General features: G+C 39.4%; 1 protein-coding gene across 1 annotated transcript in view; it reads left to right on the top strand.

The window, feature by feature from the left end:
* Positions 1-20,681, top strand: part of PCDH19 (protocadherin 19) — a 75,754-nt gene that overhangs the window by 44,628 nt on the left and 10,445 nt on the right. Inside the window, exon 6 of the mRNA XM_027086127.1 lies at positions 15,553-15,611. Within this exon, the coding sequence (XP_026941928.1) occupies positions 15,553-15,611 (59 nt within the window). The remainder of the gene's footprint in view (positions 1-15,552; positions 15,612-20,681) is intronic.

The following is a 20,681-nucleotide window of genomic DNA, read 5'->3' as shown; positions in this document are numbered from 1 at the left end:
TAAGAATGATGTGCAATTAACATATTTATTGTTTGTAAATTGCTTCTAAAGTGCTTAAAAACAATTTATTCTCTTGAGTGGTTTAAACACTTCCCTTGTAATCTTGTTTACACCATAATTTGCCCAGCAAACGTTTTAAAAAAATAGATACAGCAGCCTAGCTCTATCAGAATGATCACCAAATGTGAATTAGTGACATCTGAACTACAAAGGTATGACTCCAACACGGTGAAGCAAGTAAGCCTGAGAATGATGCTTTGAGGAAGTGGGCAGAGCAGATTCCTCCTTTCCTGCTTAGTTGTTAGTCACAGAGGCAGGACCTCAGTCCTATGCAGAGATGAGAAAAGCTCCCTCACCAGGAAGCAACACTTGCTATCAGTCTAGCCCCCCTCAGTGGTCTAATGCCAGTTTCCACTGAGGCAGTAAAAATGAGCAAATTTACCTTTTCAATAATTTCAGTATGATCAAACAATCCCCAGTGGGCAAAACTAATAGAAGATACTGTATTTTGATTGCAGTTTATCTCTAGCAATTATAGATGAGCAATTTAAGTGGCAACAAAGCAAGTCATTTGCTAGAATGAGGCTGTATTTCATCGAGCTTTATCATTAGACTTTTTTCGGATCACTCAGCTAAAGACAGTCTGTTTCCTTGGGTGGATCATACATCCTCTTTCTGCAGTATCCTGAGGAACAATTACTTTTCTTAATGATAGGACATTGACAAAAAATGATTTACAAACATCATTTGCACTAAATTTTACTTTTCCCTCCCTTTAGAAATTTTGTTGACGGAATTTACAGCATTAGGTTTTACTCTTTGGGGACTTCTTAGAAGAAATAAGAGGAAGGAGCTGGGAAGGTGGAAAGGGATGAGCCCTGGCCTGGGTGCCCAAAGACATGAGTTCTAAACTTATGTCTGGGTTTCTAATAACCGGCTGTGATGCTTTGAGGGTGGTGGTGAGGTTCCCTGGGCCCATTTCCTTGTCTTAAAAATATTGACTGTGTGTGCGTGTGTGTGTGCATGTGTGTGTGAGAGAGAGAGACAGAGACAAAGAGACAGAGAAACAGAGAGATAGCGAGGGAAGAGAGACAGAGAGAAATTAGATACTCTCTAAGATCTTTTTGAGCTTTAATGCTCTCTGAGTATCTGATTCTGTGACGGTCATGAGGCCAAAAGGGAATTTTTCAAAGCCTAGGGCATAGCATGGTCAGACTGCAATAATGATTTCAAGAACCTTTGCAAATGACCACATTTGGCAGAAAAGCAACTGAGGGCTCTATCATGATCTGAAGAAATAATTAATATTGCATAAAAGGATGTATTTATTTGTAATTTATGAAAGATAGAACTCAGAAGAGACTATAGATTGAAAGCAAAAGCAGTGCTGGCCAACTGGGTTTCCATTTCCTACTGTCTATAAAGTTAGACTGGGTGGAAGGTCCCCTGGTCTGGGAAGCAAGAGTCTCAGGTTCTTGCTCTGACTCTGCCAAAAATTGGCTATTGATTTTGGATTCAAAAACTCTCTGGGCCTCATATTTTCCATCTGTTAAAAAGGGAAAATAATACCTTGCCTATGTACTTCTTAAGACTGTTGTGGTTATTGGAAAAGAGCATAGAGAAAGGCTGTGTGAAAAACAGTCACCATACTGAAACAAGGTGCTATTTAAGAAAATAATTTTTTTTAATTGGGCCATTGAGAGACACAGCCTTACAGGTGTTTCTCACTGTATTAGATTGTAAAAACTTGCTTTAAATGTGTAGATTGTATCATGTTCATCATGACGTGTATTATACACTGGTATCTTAATGTTAATAAACATACCATTCTAATTTTGTAGGTTCACAAGTGATTCTTTGGATGAATGAAAGAGATGGGTTTACAGGGGTGGGAGACAGAAGGGTAGTTTTAACTTAAGCCAGTCCTCTCTATAATCTAAATTCTTGAGAAATGTTGAAACAAATACAAGTCTAGGAAGCAGAGTAGCCTTTCTTAAAAGAATTTTGCAAATCCTTACATTTCATCTATGGAAGAGACAAATGAGCTCTTCCTATCTGATGGACAGGTCTAACATCAGCTGTTAGCTGACTAGCAAGTAGTGGGTGAGTACGTGCTCTGTTCCAGGAATGGTGACAGGCACTGAAGATACAGACACTAAAGACGTGGTCCTTGCCTTCAAGGAGTTTCCAGTCTCATGGGGCTGACATATAGGTAATAAAATGTATTACATGATGTGATAGAGGTAAGTCTACTCCTTATATTTCGTTAGGTCACCAAGAGCATCACATTTCATAACTGGAGAGTCCTGAGTCACAGGCCAACAGTCTCTCTAAGGCAGCACTGTTCAATAGAACTTTAAGGGATGATGGAAATATCTATATCTGTGCTGTTTAATACGCGAGCCACTAGCCACATTTGCCTACTGAGCACTTGAAAGATGGCTACTGTGATTGAGGAACTAAAAATTTAACTTGATTTTTGCTAATTTAAATTAAAGTACTACATATATTTGTGCTATTGGACATGGTATCTATGCCATTGGACAGCACAGCTCTAAGGAATGGTAGAATGAGCCCACAGTAGGCTCCAGGGTGGTCCTGAGTTGAACTCTCTCATTTCTTTGGAACTTAAGAAGGCCCTGGTCAAGCTGCTCCAGCCCTTTAACCATGTTTTTCTATCCACACACTACACTAGGTTTTGAATGGCTCCTTTCCAGCTGACTGCTCTGAATTATGCATGCTAATGTGCTTTACTTAATCCTGGGATGAGGTTTTCTTTTTTTCTTCCTTCCTTCCTTCATTCCTTTCTTCCTTCCTTCCTTCCTTTCTTTCTTTCTTTCTTTCCTCCTTCCTTCCTGCCCCCCTCCCTCCCTCCCCCTCTTCCTCCCTCCCTCTCTCTCTTTCTTTCTTTCTCTTTCTTTCTTTCTTTCTTTCTTTCTTTCTTTCTTTTTTCTTCCTTTCTTTCATCTTCCCTTTCCCTCCCTCCCTTTCTTTCTTTCTTTTTCTTTCTTCCTTCCTTCCTTCCTTCCTTCTTTTTAAAAAGAGATTCCATGACAGTTCAATCATAACAGGGGAAGCAAATGGGGCGAAGGAAAACTAGTTTATAAAGGATTTTAAAGTGTCTCAAATCTTGCCTTTCACATAATTTCAGATGTTATGAGGTCATTTCAACTCTCTTTAGATGAGTTGTCTTTCTCTCTCTCTCTCCACACACACACACACACACACACACACACACACTCCAGCTAAGGTGTTGAATCAGCAATTAGAGAAGTTGGGTTCATGTATATATATTTTTATCTCTCATGCCAGAAAACAAGACTGTTCACTGCATTCTTTCTTTTTCTGATAGTACAGTTAAGGGGAGAATGAGATAAAATATTCTAGTAGGAAACCTCAGAAAAAAACTATTCATGATGTTGAATGGAAATTTAGTTGCAAATAGAAATGAGTATTCAAGAGAGATCAAGTTTATAACCTGATAATCAGATGACCTGTCATTTGTCTGGAAGTTCACTTTTAGAAAGCACCTGCACATTTATTATTTTATTTGATCCTAATAACAACTCTGTAAGATAGTTAGGACAGGTGCTATTTCCATTTTATAGATTAAGAAATTGCAGGTCAGAGAGGTTCAGTGATTTCTGTAAGGTCACACAGCTATTTTTACCTTGAAGGTTCTGTATTTGGAGGGTTTCTAGGACTTTTCTTTGAATAGTCTGTGTTCTTTTCTAAGCTTAAAACAACCTGAAGAAACAATCACCAGGGTGACTTATGGCCCTAACTGAGCTGTGTCGACCAGGAACAAGCATTTTTTAATATGGAGACACAAAAACACAACCCTCTTTCCTCACAAAAATTATATGTAATCTGCGTGTACCTGTATGTGTGTTATGAATGAAGATATGACTGCCCGCACCTGTTTGTACTGGTTGAACCCCAAACAAAATCTTTCTTTGTTATCAAGTAGACAGAAGTATTGGGCAGACCAGGATGAGGAGTGAGTGTGCTAGAAATGGAGAAAGAGCTGAGAAAACCATAATTCAAAAAGAGTCATGTACCACAATGTTCATTGCAGCTCTATTTACAATAGCCAGGACTTGGAAGCAACCTAAGTGTCCACTGACAGATGAATGGATAAAGAAGATGTGGCACATATATACAATGGAATATTACTCAGCCATAAAAAACAACGAAATTGAGTTATTTGTAGTGAGGTGGATGGACCTAGAGTCTGTCATACAGAGTGAAGTAAGTCAGAAAGAGAAAAACAAATACCATATGCTAACACATATATATGGAATCTTAAAAAAAAAAAAAGGTTCTGAAGAACCTAGGGGCAGGACAGGAATAAAGACAGAGATGTAGAGAATGGACTTGAGGACACGGGAAGGGGGAAGGGTAAGCGGGGATGAAGTGAGAGAGTGGTAGTGTATATATGGACATATATACACTACCAAGTGTAAAATAGATAGCTAGTGGGAAGCAGCCTCATAGCACAGGGAGATCAGCTCAGTGTTTTGTGACCACCTAGAGGGGTGGGATAGGGAGGGTGGGAGGGAGGGAGATGCAAGAGGGAAGAGATATGGGGACATATGTATATGTATAACTGATTCAGTTTGTTATAAAGCAGAAACTAACACACCATTGTAAAGCAATTATACTCCAGTAAAAATGTTAAAAAAAAAAGAAACCAATGCAGCCAAAATAAATAAATAAATTTATTTATTTAAAAAAAAAAGAGTATTTGGAAGACTGGCCAGGAGAAAGCTGGGGAGGGAGGACACTAAGAACTGTGTGGAGAAAGCAACATAGAAGTTACTTGTACAGGTTGAGTGGTAGGACTCCCAGGCACAGTACAGTGTTATGTTTCTGACAGCATTAAGTTTTTTTTAGACAGTTAATTTTGGAATTGTTCCTGGTTTTTGCTGCTGAGAGTCTGATGGGAGAGGGAAGGTGAGGTGTTCCCCCTCATTATTTCTTAATCTTCCTGCAGGAGGAAATTGCTCTAGTTGTGTTCACTGCCCTTGAACCTGTCATGTTCAAGCAGGCTAGGGTATTTTTTTTTCTCCCAAATAGTACATCCAGTCAGCCAGTCTTAATTACTTCTATTTCATTGCATTTCCCAGAATCCTAATGAGGTGTGGCCTAGTGGTGTGAGTGCAGGACCTGCAGTGAGAAATCTTGAATTCTAGTTGCAGATGTGACACTGCTTCTCTTTAGCAGAGGGCAAGTCTCTTAACGTGTTTTGTCGTGCTGTTAATGGGGTTACCAATATGTATTTAACTTATAGTAGCAGGAGAATTAACTAGTTAATGTTGGTTAAAAGGGAAAAAAAGAAAAAAGGGCAAGTTTTTGTGTATCGTGTTCATTTCCAAATGCTAATTCTTTCAGGATGATATTGACAGGAGGCACCTGCTCTATTGCACTTATCAAGCACCTCCTGGAAGTCTTGCTGTATGGATGAGAAGCAAAATTCTGTGCCATGACCTCTGTAGAAAATGTAGCTACCTTCAGGCCCAGTTTCTAACCTGGGTGTCTGTTTTCTGCCCATCTAAGAATATTCCTCTATCTTATGGTTTCTCAAAGGTTAAGTACATTTTTTTCTCTCTCCTGAAACTCTTTTTAAACTTTCTGAAATTCTTTGTGAAAAATGTTTCATATACATGCAAGGTGCTTTAGTAATTGTTCTGTTGGTGCATTGCATAACTACATTACAGATTTCTGGTACTCTGACAATTTCAAACTGCTCATAATATTAGCCACTTTTCAAGGTGTAATCATGGATTTACTGTGCATGGTTGCCAGCATTCTTAACGTCAGATAGTAGCCTTTTGATTAATCTCTGTTTAAAAAATCAGGTCAAATTCCAGCCTACCCTCACCACCCCCACCCTGGCATAAAACAAGAAGATCTGTTAGGATTTGGGAGGACAGGTAGGGGTTTTGAAAGAATGAGTAAACATTTCCATTACTTCCTTGAATCAGTCCTCTTCCTATTGCTTCTCATTGATGCTTCATGAGGTGATGCCGAAGTGTAAGCTCTGTCTTGTCTCCAACACTGATTTGCTGCAATGCTTGTTTTAAGTCACTAGAAATTGGAGGTTACTGTGGATTTCCTTCAGTGCCTAATAATTTCAACAAAACCAAATGCCTTTATTTAAACTCCAGTCATAATTAGAGGGTTGCCAATGTTAAGCAACCGATGGAGTCTGATTTTGAGAAATGTTTATTGTGCCTCATTAAATTTGAAATTAGTACTTAAGATCAGAAATAAATAATCTGTTTATATTTTGGTAGTGGATGCTGTGTGTGCACACCCTTTCCTCTATGCATCCCAGTGAACTGAGACACCCCTGTGTTTGCCATGGTGGTAATCAAAATAGCTACACCAAAAGAGGACTATGGAGGATTTCATTGACGACAAACAAGAAAACGATCTATTGAGTTGCATCTAATTAGAAAACATTAATATTAGAAGCTAACACATTCACTATTTCTAAGATGGTATATAACTCGGTTTTTTTTTGTCAGCATGATCACACATTACTGGCTTGAGCAACAAGCCAATACAAGGGAAATGAATTAAGAATGGTATGCCAAAGGCTGTTACTCCTTCACGCTTAAATAAGCTTGTGGAGACAACTGGGTTTTAAGTGATGTATAATATAAATAATGAGATTGGGGCTGGAACTGGATTTGGGGGTGTTGTTTTGGCCCACAGGCACAGGGCCACACACTGCTTTCCCTCCAAATATTATGAAAGTTTTTCAGCTGGCAAGGCTTGCTCAATAGAAATTGTACTCTGCAGGCAGTCAAGGCTCTGTAGCTGCTAAGTAGTAGAGAATTGAGACCAATGAAATAGAATTTAGCAGAAATGTACCAGCTCAGAGTGCTGGACCTTCTCTAAGCCAGGAGGGCTTAAAGATAGGCTGGATTCAGGAGAGCTCATACGGTGGATCCATGGGCCATTGCTTGTGGGACATCTTATATTGGTTTCTAACTGTCAGTTAGACCAGCTTTACCAAATCATAGCTTCTGAAGTTGAAGCTACCCCATAAGTCATCACTAGTCATCTTAGGTCACCTTGTAAAGATGGTTGTAAATGCCTCTAAAGGACAATTGAAATGGTCACCAAGGTTGCAGGGAAGAAAGTGGCTCATTCCTGGATCCTTTGGGCTATGTGACTGGGTCCTCCATCTAGGTCTGGAGAACTTTCTCCAGTTAGTGTGTGCCAAATTTTTCTTTTGTCTATCTGCTACACTATACTCTCCTGACCCACTCACTGAAAGTAGCCAAGAAAGTCATTCAGAGAAAAATAGGTATAAAGCCGGCTAATCACTTCCCTGATGTTTCCATCTTGTGTTTTCTTTCCATCTCAGTAGTAGGTAATGCCAAGAACAGTGTTCCTGGGGATTTTTCTTGTTTTTGTGACTTGTTCTAGCTGAGTCAGTATTTAACGTGGCTGTAGCACTTAACCTGTGTGTTTGTTTTCTTGGCTGTTTAAGGGGGAGAGTAACAATTGGCACCTGCTTGTAAAGTACTTTAATATTTGGGGATGAAAGGCACTCTGAGCCTGCAAAATAGCTTTAATGTGTTGTAGTTACATATTTGGGGATGGTGATTGGTCTTCAGGGTTTGTTCCATTGGTGAATGTGGTTGATAGCTATTTACTTCTCAGGTTGAATTTTGTTTATGTGGGATGAGATAGTATGACTCATGTGATTGGGTTAGTCATTTTATTTAAACTACTTGTATCCACACCGAAGTCTTGTTGATTTTGCATTGTTGATTCTACAAATGCCTTTGTAGAATAGGCATTAACTGGTTCCTCAGAGCTTTTTATAAGCAGATATTATTTTAAAGTGTACTGTGCCCCACAGAGGACTTAGAAAAGGGTCCCAGAGCCTTATTCAGAAGCCTGTTCTTATCTATATAATGGGATGGTGCTTAGCCTGGTCATTCAGTAGGCTCTTTGCCTCTGAATTGCATGGATTCCTGAAGAAAGCTGCTAGGTTTCTCAAGGAGGCCTTTGTAGTAAAATTTGCACTGGGTTGCTCTTCTAAAGTCACAACTTTGACCCAATAAAAGATGAGGGTGGAGAAAAGTGATTTCCCTAAGCTGCCTTTGTCACCTCTATGTAGTCTGACCACATCAATGGTGCCAGTGGAATTTTAGCAGTGATGACAAAAGGCCACCAAGAGGGGAACTCTTTCAACTTGACTTGGATGTTAACTAAATGGGCTGTGTTTCCCACTGATAGCCCTGTCCTGAAAGCCATTGGAATCCTAGAGTTCCCTTCCACATGCAGAAAAGTAGCTGCCACGCTGTCAATCTGTGGCTCAGAAGTCTACAGATAGGGCAAAGCCTTATCTTATCACAGAAATTTTATCTACCCCTGGTTTGGAAACAGTATCATGTGTCACTACTGCCATTCCCAGAGATATGGCAGGACTGATGGATGATGGGCAGGAAGCACCTAACTGTGGCATCTTATCCTTGGCAGTTATATCCAGACTACTGTGTATTTATAAGGTCATAGTTGAAAGTGAGGAGAGAAAACAAACTGTAACTACAGAAGACAGTGGGCAGAACAGATACTTTCTGAAGAAACAAGACCACCTTGGACTAATAGAATTGGTCACCTGCTTTAACTGCAATAAGAAGCTTCATTCTAAACCTCTTCCATTTATTCTCTGGTCTTTCACTGATGGATTCATTACATGAGTACTTGCTAAGTGTCCAGCATTGTGGCAGTGACACTTCAAATGAAAGCTTCCAATCCAGTTGGAGGATGAACTGACATGCTACACACTGAAGTAATCATAGAACCTGAGGAAATTCATAACTACATCACACAGTCTGTACACTAAGTGCTGAGAACATGCTAAGCTATGTGGGATGATCAGGGATGTAGACATATTAGAAATGAAGGAAATGAGATATGAGGGAAATAGAGGACTTGTGTTGGATGACTGCTTAGCTAAAGATTTAATTTAGATTTAGTGCTAAATGTAACAGGGAACCACTGAAAGGGTTCTTTGAGGCCTTGCAAAGAGAAATGCTGTGATGAAAATAGTGGGTGAGGAATATTATCCACATAACGTTTTGCAAAATGGGCTAGAGGAAAAGGCAAATGGAACTGAAGAAGTAGTGTCACAAGGTGATGAAAGCTGTTGAAGTAGAGCCAAAAGGATGTATACACATGCTATTTCTAAGAACTTCATAAGTTTTATAACTCATTTGATAGGAGAGGGATGTGGTTTGTATTTGTGATATAGGTTTGTACATGTAACAAATATAAAGGCCAAATCCGCCTATGTGCATCACCTACTACCATCAAGCCACTAGGATGCTACTTAGTTCCATAAAGTTGCAGTGTAATTCTCAAAGTTGCACTCCATAGCCTCTGTACAAGTATATGCATGTGTCTGCAGGTGTATGTGCCTCTGTGTGTGTGTGTTTCATGTTTTTCTGAATGGCTGACATTTTAACCATCCCCAGCAAGAGGTCTATCAATTTGTGACCTCCTTACCGGTACAGCCTATATCTTTTTTTTCATCCTCAGGGTTTGGTGCATGTGTTTTGAATGGATGAATGAATAGATGAATCAGTGCGTGAACAAGACCCATTTTGTTTTAGAATCCTACAATTTGAGGGGGCTCGAAGGGAACATTGGCATCATTTGGGTTATTCTCTTCATTTCCTAGATAGATAAATTAAGGCTTCAAGAGGAATCAAGTGATTTATTCAAGGCCATCAACGAGTCAGTGACAAACATGAGGAGGGAATTCAGGTCACCCCACTACACCACCTTGCTTACTATAGTCAAACCGCGTGTGTGTGTGCGCACGTGTGCGCGCATGTGTGTGCATGAGAATTAGTGCTGGTGTGTACATAGGCATGGCTAGTGGAAGTTTATTTAGCTTGTTTTCCAGTTCAGGGTAAATATGAGCTTTCTAGTGATGGCAGCTCTGGGGATGGTGCCTTTTATTCCATCTTTACTAATTCTTCCTCCAGCTTTTGTTGTCTGGATGGATGTCTTTGAATATACATTCTAACTGGAGGCATGTTGACTTTGTTTTTATATAGAATTTACATTTTAATTTTTATGTGTTGAGGATAGTAAGGAGGAAAAAGTCATTTTTCAATTCATTTTCTAAAAACGCCTTTGTGAGGAGATGCCATTTGAACATCTAAAGCAGCAATCGCTTTTAGAAAAAGGTTATGCATCTTATCATTATTGATCAAGAACCAGCATTTAAAAATCATTCTGCTGTGCATCTGATTTAGGATTCCGGTTTTCCTATTTGTTTTGATAAGATGACTGAGTGAAAAATTAAAAAGAATTAGTTAGCAGATCGCAGTTATAATGCTTTTCAGTTTGATGGGACTTTTAAAGTGTAATTTAAAATGGCTGTTCATTTTCAAATGAAAACCTTAAGGTTTGATGAATCTCTTGTTTTCATCTCAGCATCTGTAACCTTCTTTAACTTTGTAGCATGACCTGGGGATTTGTGCCGCTGGGCAAATATTCTAGTCCTGGATATCTGCATTTATTGGGCTTGTTTCTCCTTAGGGCTGAAGTCTCTCCTGGTGATAAATGTGGTGCTGAGAGAGTCGCAGTCACTCTTCCAGAGACTAGGGCACAACTTAGTGAACTGTGAAAGTAATGCAAAATGACAGTTAAAGTAGGGCATTCTGGTACCTTGGGGGCCTGACAAAGTGGAAGTATTTGACTTCAGATGTGCCAGACTCATTAACATAATAACATACTACCCACCCCAAAGTCTCTCTAGAAACCTCCCATATCCAGAAAGGAGCTGCGAGTAGAAAGTAGTTAGCAAAGAAGGCTCCTGAGCAGGTAAAAAAACAAACAACAACAAAACCCAAAACATTACACAGAAGTCCCTATAGTAAAGATCACGTCATTTCCCTCTCAGAAAAACATCTCAGCTCTCTACCCAGAACTTAACTCTCATTTTCTAGACTGTTCTAATAATTATATAGTTTCCAAGACAGCAGAGTGGAAATATCAAACTTGAAACAGAAGAGGAGCTGCTTTTGATATACTAATAGTACTGAGAAGTAACAATACTGAGTGTTTTATAGCAAGTTGGTGGGAGACATATGTTAAAAATTAAAGGTAAGAACTCAAAAAACACAGTGCTTTGGGGTCAGTGAGTGTACAGGCAAAACCTGCACGGTACAGTGATTTATGTTTAGAAAGGTTCTTCTAAGGAACCAATAAGGAACTGTGTGATAACGTTCAAAAAGAAGGCAGAATGGGTAGGATTTTAAATCAAAGTTTTAGTCCTTAGAGGAGAAAGCACTAAGCTATCTAAAAAACTGTGCTATCCAGGGGCTTCCCAGGCTTCCCTGGTGGCGCAGTGGTTGAGAATCCGCCTGCCAATGCAGGGGACACGGGTTCGTGCCCAGGTCCGGGAGGATCCCACATGCAGCGGAGCAGCTAGGCCTGTGAGCCATGGCCGCGGAGCCTGCGCGTCTGGAGCCTGTGCTCTGCAACGGGAGAGGCCACAACAGTGAGAGGCCCGCGTACTGCAAAAACAAACAAACAAACAAACAAACAAAAACAAAAAAAACCCCTCTGCTATCCAGAAGTATTTATTCTTTAGGTTTTCAGAAAATCAATATTTTATTAAACCTAAACAAAATGAGAAGTCTGCTCTCAGTGAATCCTAGGATAAGGAATTCTAATTAGAGAAGGGATTTGGGAGAAATATATTAAATGATAGGAAAGTGACTCTTATTTACCACTGAGACAGAAAATAAAAGTTTGCTCTAGACCCATTTTTTTTTCTAATGTCAAGATTTAGGTTTTTCAGAAACAAATATTCTTGTCTCTTTGTTGTGTTCCTGTGTTAACTTGGCTGTCTCATTAGAGATGGGGACATTTCCTAGTGAAATTAATGTGACATTTAGAGAAAATTTCCCCTCTCAAATGTTTTATGTTATTTGCCATTTAGAATACTTAGAGAGGGGATTGGAATAATGTCAAGCAAATTTTGATTAAATAAGGCTAACCAGGAGCCAATACATTCATGCAAAAAAGAAAAGCTCTTCTATTATTTCTTAAAAAGTGTATTTCTGTTGTCATTCTTTATCTTCTATTGAGATCACCTTGGCAGATAATCTGACAAAAGAGATCCATCTTCTAAACAGCTGAGCTTGCCTTAGAAAACACAGCACATCAAGTCAAAGCCTGTGGCCCATCTTTTGCTCAGGAGAGTTCTCCACTCTGGATGTCTGTTAGAATTACCTGGGAAGCTTTTAAAAAAAATACTAATGCCTGGGCCCCATTCCATGCCAATTACCTCAGAATCTCTTGGAGTGGGACCTTCACAACAGTATTAAAAAAAAATTCCCTAGTTGATTCTAATGTGCAGTTAGGGCTGAGAATCACTGGCTTAAGGCATGCAAACTATTCATTAAGAAAAGATTATTTCCTTCTTCAGGGTGGTCTGAGTCTCATTGTCTGCTCTACCTGAAGTGTGAAAAAAATTTACTCTTTCAGTGCACAGTTGGGTTTGAGCACACGCCTTGAATCGGTATGAGCAAGAACACTTGATGTTAGTATACCCTGACCCATAAAAGGCCATCTATGGCCAGTTAGCTCAGTTGTTTGGATTATAGTTCTAATGAGGCCAGAATAGTGTATCCTACCCAATTAGAATAATTCTGTTGCATACGTTGTTTCCATAACGCTAACCAAGCTGCCTCACAAGGAAACCTGATACTGATTAAAGAGGCAAAAGACAATGGATGACTCAGTATAGTACCATCCATTATGGGAAAATCAGTTCTAGTAACCTGCCTCATGAACAGTACTTCTAATTGCATGAGGATGCAGCATGGGCCATCTGTCCATTATGGTTGGTGCTGGTTTGGGGAATGGAGTATTTACATTTGAAGGCCAGGACCCACGAGAATGGGAGGGGGGTTTACTCTTTTAGACTAAGAAAAAGGAGAAAGATAGGAAGGTGATAAGCTTCAATGATACTCTCCTACCTACAGTGGCAGATCATGGCTGGCTTTTCTGCCCAGGTTAACCCATCTGTATATCACAGCAAGGGAAAGAGAATTGTTAAGGTTTCCATAAGCAAGCCTTTTAGACCTGTGTCCTCTTTTAACTCAGTGCCTGTGAGTGGGAATCCTCAAGGTGAGATATATTATTCCATTAAGACCAAGAAGTAGTACAGTCACCAGGGATAAATTTGTATGGTTTTGCTTATTTGCCCAGAGTTCTGGCACCGTGCCTGGAGGTCACATCTCCACAGGGCTCCATATTTGATGCACAGTGCACACAGATTGGACACCCTCATATGCAAGTCTATGTAAAATATTCTACTTGAAAACTGGCTTCTTTAACATGACAATATCTTGGGATGTTGCTCATGCTTTCCCTGCAAAGCCAGTATCCTCTTTTCTTTTACATCTGTTTCTCTATCTATTAACTTTCTTGAAAAAATGATTTAGGAAGTTTGGAGGCTGAGATGGAATGTATGCACGTTACTCTTTTATTGCCCGAATGTGGTCAAATCCCTGCTCCTACTCAGGGATCCAGGTTCTGTAGAAAGCAGAGGATAAGGGTTTCCATCATTCCCACAATGAGTCATGATAAATGCACTTGAAATTCCCCTTTGGATTTGTGTTCCATTATGCCTATTTTATAGAGGAGTAAAATGAGACATATAGAAATTAAGTAATTTGTCCCGGTTGTACAAACTAATAATTAAACTCCTGAGTGCTTAATCAATTCCCTGTTTTATTTGGATAGAATGCTTTTGGGGGGGCGGTTAGGAGATTTCCACTTATTAAATTATATATTGTACTGAATATCATAGAAAAGCACATTTACCCAACACCATTTTTGCATTTTATGTTTGTATAAAAATCAGTTCAAGAAGTGTTTGTTGGTTGACTGACTGATGGACAACCTCTTCCAGCATTGTATTCCCCATGCACCTTCAAGTTTGCTTCCTCCTTCTGTAATTATGTTTGCAACAATTTCAGCCTCCATTTTCTTATGAACAAATTAGAAATGAACTAACCCTTTTGATTTTCACTCTCGCAATCCATTCCTTCCAACAGCACAAAAACTTACTTGTGGTTTTCATTAAAGGGGATTTTATCCTCTAGATAAAAGCAGTGTGGGTGGATATTATACAGCTCATCTTCAAATAAGGGGCATGTGGAGGGCATGGGCATGCCTGAGTCAGTACAGGGCAGTGATGGGATTTAGTTTTCTTCTCCATACGTTCTTCCTTCTTTCTCTCACCTACTCGCCACCCCCATCCCCACTTACTCTAGATACTTAGGGTCCCTATCCTGACTATTGGCTGTTTGGTGCTCATGTGGTAGTTAGATCTGCTATCACCTGTCCTGTTTTCCCCTCTACCAAATTCTGAGCTCCTTGAAACATAAAGCTGCATCTAAGAGCCTAGCGACAGTAGTCATCGGAAAGGAATGTACTATTTTGTTAGCTCGACAGCTATTGTGTTTCCTTTCCCAGGCACTTTCAGTTGAAGTGATTTCAGAAGGCCCTAAGGAATGGTGAGAATGGTGAGAATTTCTGGTAGACTGGCAGGAGAGTGGAGGAGATGTGTTTGGACATTTTTCAGTTTATACAATGGTTCAAGGAGAGTAGTACTTTAGTGTTAGAGGTAAGATCCACTTTACTGGACTTTCAGTTACTTCAGTGTTGACTTTTCCCTGTGTTCCCCCTTCTAAGGCTGCCCCCCCTTCAATCCACCCCCAACCTCTGGATGCTCATCAGCTGTTAGCCCATCTCTTTCATCTGGCAGGTATTCTGCATTTGCTTTTGTAAAACCATTGTTCAGGCAGTCTGCTGTAACCAGATTAGACAGTGGTGTTTTAATGATAGGAACGTGCTATGATAGGTTTGCTTGCAAACTTCATGTTTCACATGAAAGGCTTTGGCACCCCCTGTGGACTGCCCTTCATCCCGTTTTAGGCATAATACTTGTTTGCCTTTATGTCTGTGATAAAACGAAGGCCTTCCTGTATAACCAGTGCTGAGCAAAATGTCTTAAAACAAAGGGAAGTGCAGTTTAAATCCACAGTGATTACCTTGCTTGCATTTCCATATCTATGGAATACATATTTTAACATGTTAATTATCTACTACTAATAAAAATACCTTTGAACTTCCAGTCAATTTGATGGGCACAGAATTGTGTCCACTGGGGAATGGGAAGCAATTAGTTTCTGTAAAGATTTTGGGTCATGCTGTATCTTCCCTAAGTGGTTGCATGGTCAGTAGCCAGGCATATTCTAGGGGATGTTTGTGTCAAGTTCATCTTCATCTGCCTGGGAGAGCTGCCTCCACAGAGCCCCCAGGGCCCCAAGGAGGTGGCAGGCATTCGTCAGGCTGTTGCACCACTATGGCCTTGGTTTCTGATTCATTCATTGCCTCTTGCCCAGTAGAAAAATTCCTCCTAAGCAGGAGAGTTTAGCTCTTTTCATGAGTCATCTCTGTAACCTTTTTAATCTTTTTTTCCCCCCACTGCAGACTGAAAACTATTCTTTTGACTCCAACTACGTGAACAGCCGAGCCCATTTAATCAAAAGGTATGTTGGTTTGCTTGCCTATTTCTACAACTAAGCTTGATTTAATATAAAAAGCAAAAAGATTAAGTATTTTTAATGGTGCCGTTTTCAGATTTTGAAATGAAAATACCTATCTGTTTATTGTAGAAAATTAGGAAAATTCAGAAAAGCATTAAAAAAAACTAAGTAAAAATCACTGGTAATTCCGCCACCTAGAATCACTGTCGACATTTTATCATGTTTATTTACATAACTGTATACAGAAATAATTAACAAAATAAAAAAAATTGGGGTCATATTAAAATACAGCTTTATGTAATGATTAAGAAATCTAATATTAAAATTTTCTCCTGTGGAACTTCTAGTGAATTTCAGCATGGCTGTTATTTTGACAACTTTGAAATCATTTTAAGGCTATTTTAATGACAGATAAACTAATTCCTTATCTTTAAAAAACTTTATAGATGAGAGAGGGAAAGAAAAGGTATTTGCCTAATTCAATAAATCTTGAAATAGAAGTATTTCAAATGAAGCGTTCAAAGTTGAGATTTGTGTGAATGGTTGGTCATAACTCAGTTATCCATGGAGCCACAATGTATGTGAATACAGAGCTGAATACTGCCAAGGAAGATTTCTATCTGGTGCGGTGGGCACTGAGGTGCCCAAGGCAGGCAAGACAAGGGGTTCAGGGAGTCCTCTAAGGAGAGAACTTGTGCAGAAAAATTGGTACTGACCATTCAGATGATGCCTTTATTACTGTTTGATGCAGATATCCTCTTGAATGGTCCAGTGGTTATTCTGCAGCTAAAATTGAACTCTGTGTGTGATTGTTAAAATAATAGAAATGAAATAGAGAAGCAAGCAGGGTATGTTAGAGCTGCAGTAGAGAGGATCTGAAAATTCTATTATTTGCTGGCTCTAATTCCATAAATTTACATCACCAGAAGTGTAGGATTCGAGGAATAAACTAGTTTGTTGTACAAACAACTTTAATTCAGATCTAATTTAATTCACGATGCTGCAGTAACCCTGAAAACATGCTAGGTTTATCTGTATTGGTCTGGAATCGCTTGTGACCTTAAGTGTCGATCGTTAATTATCTGAAAATGGATAGCCCAGTATTAACAGTCATAGCATTGTTTGGAAGTTTTTGAGGGGTTGGGAGGAATCCATTTTGAATATTTTCTTGGCCTACAGAATAAAAGCAGAAGGGGAGGAATTCAAAATTATCCGACTGATCTATTAGGAGGGAAAAAGCCCTCTTTTTTGTGCACTTATTAGAGTAACCACAGCAGAAATTTGCTTTCTTTCTGCTTCAGAACTGTTATTTCATAGCTCCTTTTTTAAACTTCTGGTAAAAACAGTGACTTACCTTATCCTCATAGATCCCTTGGGCTAGCTCTGGGTACCCGGGGATTCTACGACCAGATTAAACTAATAGCATAAGCCGGATTTTCATAGCATGGCAGAAAGCTAAGACTCCTGGGGACCCTCACCGTCTTAGGTCAGACCTGAATATCCAATGCACAAGGCAAACTGATGAGATGAAAACTTATGTTCGAACATTTAGCTGTCGGGACACATGCATTTCCACAGCAGCTTTGGGACTCACTTGAACTTCTGATTTTGATTAATTACTTTATATGTTTTTGTCTGCACACACAGACACACAAAAGGCACAACCTGGACTCAATAGGATCTCAGTGGAAAAATCTCCTGATGTTGCCTGAAATCAAAGATAGTGGCTTTTTACCAGGGACAACCTTGATTAAGAGGAAACATCTGAAAGCTCAGGGACACATGCATTTTTGCCAGGTTCTGTTTTTGGAACCCTGAGGGCTTTAGAAAACCACAAAGGCCTTGGAATTTATAGGATCAATTGAATTTAGACAAAGCACAATACCTGGAAAGACACAGGGAATCTTGTGTGCTATGCTTTTTGGGGGGACTATTTTAAATGTAAAATATGTGGAAAATGTTAAGAGAGTAGTGACTAGGTGATAAAACCACACAAACCATGTTCAAATAGCTCACAGTGATGTTTGAAAGGCGTTTCGCTGTATGTGGTTTCTTGAGGATCCATTTACATGCATGGAAAAAGCTCCTGACCAGGACATTCTGAATCTGATTATCAGTTTTAACTTTATTATCAAGTCCTTGTTTCTTTAAATGCCAATCCAATTTCAGGCCAACCTTGAGAACTTATTTTCCTATCCATTTTTTCTTCCTCTATTCACTTTCTACCCATCCAAGGATGCTTCTTGGACCCTTCTTTTTAGCATTCTCCAGCAGTTGTTAACTGTCTTACACTCAGACTTCTTTTATTCTCTCATCTGTCTACCTAGGGTAAACCAAAGGAAAGCCAGAGGGCAAGGGGGTTCTCCTAGCACAAATCAAGGTTGAGAAGGGTGAAGAGTAGATCTGGAAGGGTAACGGAAGATATATGGCACATTCGCCCATAATCTTCTGCACTGAGTAATCTAGCAATATATTTCTGTAGTTTTTTTTTTCAGAACGTCACCTGTAACCTGCAGGTATACCCAAGGTTTATGTCAGAGTCCAGATTAACAAGCCAAGACAGTTAGGATTTTTTTCTGGATAGATTTCCTTCCTGCTATGTTTGTTTCCTTGCTGTCATCTCAGCAAGGAAAGCCAGCAGTGCTACTTTGTCCCTGCTGCAACACTCTTTCCTCATGCCAGTTTTCTGTGCTGCTGTCTGATACCTGCTTCTGCAGTGCTTTTTGAGCAATATCAAGCAGTGCATGTGGCTATAGCTCAAAGAAAATAAAACAGGAAATGAACATGGTACTGAAGCAGTGTAGGGAAAAAAATGAGCATTGGCTCCTAAACCATGCGTAGTGCTTTCCTTTTCCACCCAAATTGTCCTGGGGTTTTGCAGCACCTGGTATGGTGCCTTGTCTATAACAAATGCTGGTACATGTTTATTGAAGGAATGGAGGGAAAAAGTTGAAAAAAACGCCTCAGCATTTTTCCATTGAAAACTAGCATTAAATGTTCCCTTAAACCTGCAATTTCTGTCCTTTTATGTGCATTAGAATCTCCTGGGAGGCTTGTTAAATGCAGAGTCTCTAGCTCCATCCCTGGAGAATCTCCAGTTTTCACAGGTTTCCAAGGTGATTGTGATACAGGTGGTCTAGGAACCACTCTGGGATCTTCCTTATGTTTCTTAAATATAGTTTCCCTTCTCTTTTGACTTTCACTCTTTTCTCATTCTCAGAAGGTATTTCCTGGGTATGTGGTGTGACCTACTAGGAAGATAAGACCTGTTTCCTTTCAGATTTTTTTTGTCTTTTGGAAAGATTTCTAATATTTTAAAGGGTAAATACGGGTCAGAATGTTATTAATGATCATTCATCAAGAATTTTATGAGTAATTATTGTGTGCAGAATCTTGTTCTAAGTTTTCTCAGACAAACTTGTCCCTCTGTTGGCCACCAGAGCAAGTAATAGAAACATTTGTATTTACAATACCATTGCAAAAAGAACCCTAATTTATTGTCCCACAAAAGTTGGTTTACAAGTCGTTCATCTACCAAGAAGTACACAGGTAATAAAGCAAGTGGAATCAGCATTTTTTATGCCTGGCATAAATTGTTATTTGTTTTGGGTGAGTGGCCATTTACCAGGCTGTTTTACAATTTGCAGCATCTTACTTACTGTCTTAAACTGCCTTACAGAAATCCATTCATTAAGCCACTAAATGTCCTTACAGGATGAGAGAGAGAAAGTGGTACTTAGAGAGCAAGTGGTACTTAGTTTGTCAGATGGGCAAACTGAGCTTTAAACAAGTTAACTATTCTAAGGTTTGGGGGAGGGGGTTAATACTCCTTGCTTTTTCTTTAGAGAATATATGACTTATTCTCTCCTTACCAGTCCCTTAAGTCCTAGTAGCCAATTCTTCACTATTTTATTATTTCTCTTCTTTCTACCTAAAAAATCAAAAGCTCCGAGGTGGTTTATAATATTTAGATGCATATAAAAACGATGATCAAAAATTTAAAAGACAGATCCAAAACCAATTACAAGAAGCTAAATAGAGATCCCTGGCATGTAACTCACTGCAATTAAACATTATATTTTCCTTGAAGCTTTTGAGAAGCCAAGACAGAAAGGTAAGTATACCAGAGAGTGCCATTCTCATTTTTTTTTTTTTAACATCTTTATTGGGGTATAATTGCTTTACAATGGTGTGTTAGTTTCTGCTTTATAACAAAGTGAATCAGTCATACATAAACATATGTTCCCATATGTCTTCCCTGTTGCGTCTCCCTCCCTCCCACCCTCCCCATCCCACCCCTCCAGGCTGTCACAAAGCACCGAGCCAATATCCCTGTGCCATGCGGCTACTTCCCACTAGCTATCTACCTTACTGCGTTTGTTAGTGTGTATATGCCCATGACTCTCTCTCGCCCTGTCACAGCTCACCCTTCCCCCTCCCCATAACCTCAAGTCCGTTCTCTAAGAGGTCTGCGTCTTTATTCCTGCTTTACCCCTAGGTTCTTCATGACATTTTTTTCTTAAATTCCATATATATGTGTTAGCATACGGTATTTGTCTTTTTCTTTCTGACTTACTTCACTCTGTATGACAGACTCTAGGTCTATCCACCTCATTACAAATAGCTCAATTTCGTTTCTTTTTATGGCTGAGTAATATTCCATTGTATATATGTGCCACATCTTCTTTATCCATTCATCCGATGATGGGCACTTAGGTTGTTTCCATCTCCGGGCTATTGTAAATAGAGCTGCAATGAACATTTTGGTACATGACTCTTTTTGAATTTTGGTTTCCTCAGGGTATATGCCCAGTAGTGGGATTGCTGGGTCATATGGTAGTTCTATTTGTAGTTTTTTAAGGAACCTCCATACTGTTCTCCATAGTGGCTGAACCAATTCACATTCCCACCAGCAGTGCAAGAGGGTTCCCTTTTCTCCACACCCTCTCCAGCATTTATTGTTTCTAGATTTTTTGATGATGGCCATTCTGACTGGTGTGAGATGATATCTCATTGTAGTTTTGATTTGCATTTCTCCAAAGAAGATATACAGACTGCCAACAAACACATGAA

This window comes from Aethalodelphis obliquidens, unplaced genomic scaffold (assembly GCF_003676395.1).
Source record: "Aethalodelphis obliquidens isolate GAN/ISIS:26980383/991018 unplaced genomic scaffold, ASM367639v1 scaffold54, whole genome shotgun sequence".
NCBI classification, from domain to species: domain Eukaryota; kingdom Metazoa; phylum Chordata; class Mammalia; order Artiodactyla; family Delphinidae; genus Aethalodelphis; species Aethalodelphis obliquidens.
Note: the sequence above shows the minus strand (reverse complement) of the source record. Positions and strands in the feature narration are given on the sequence as shown.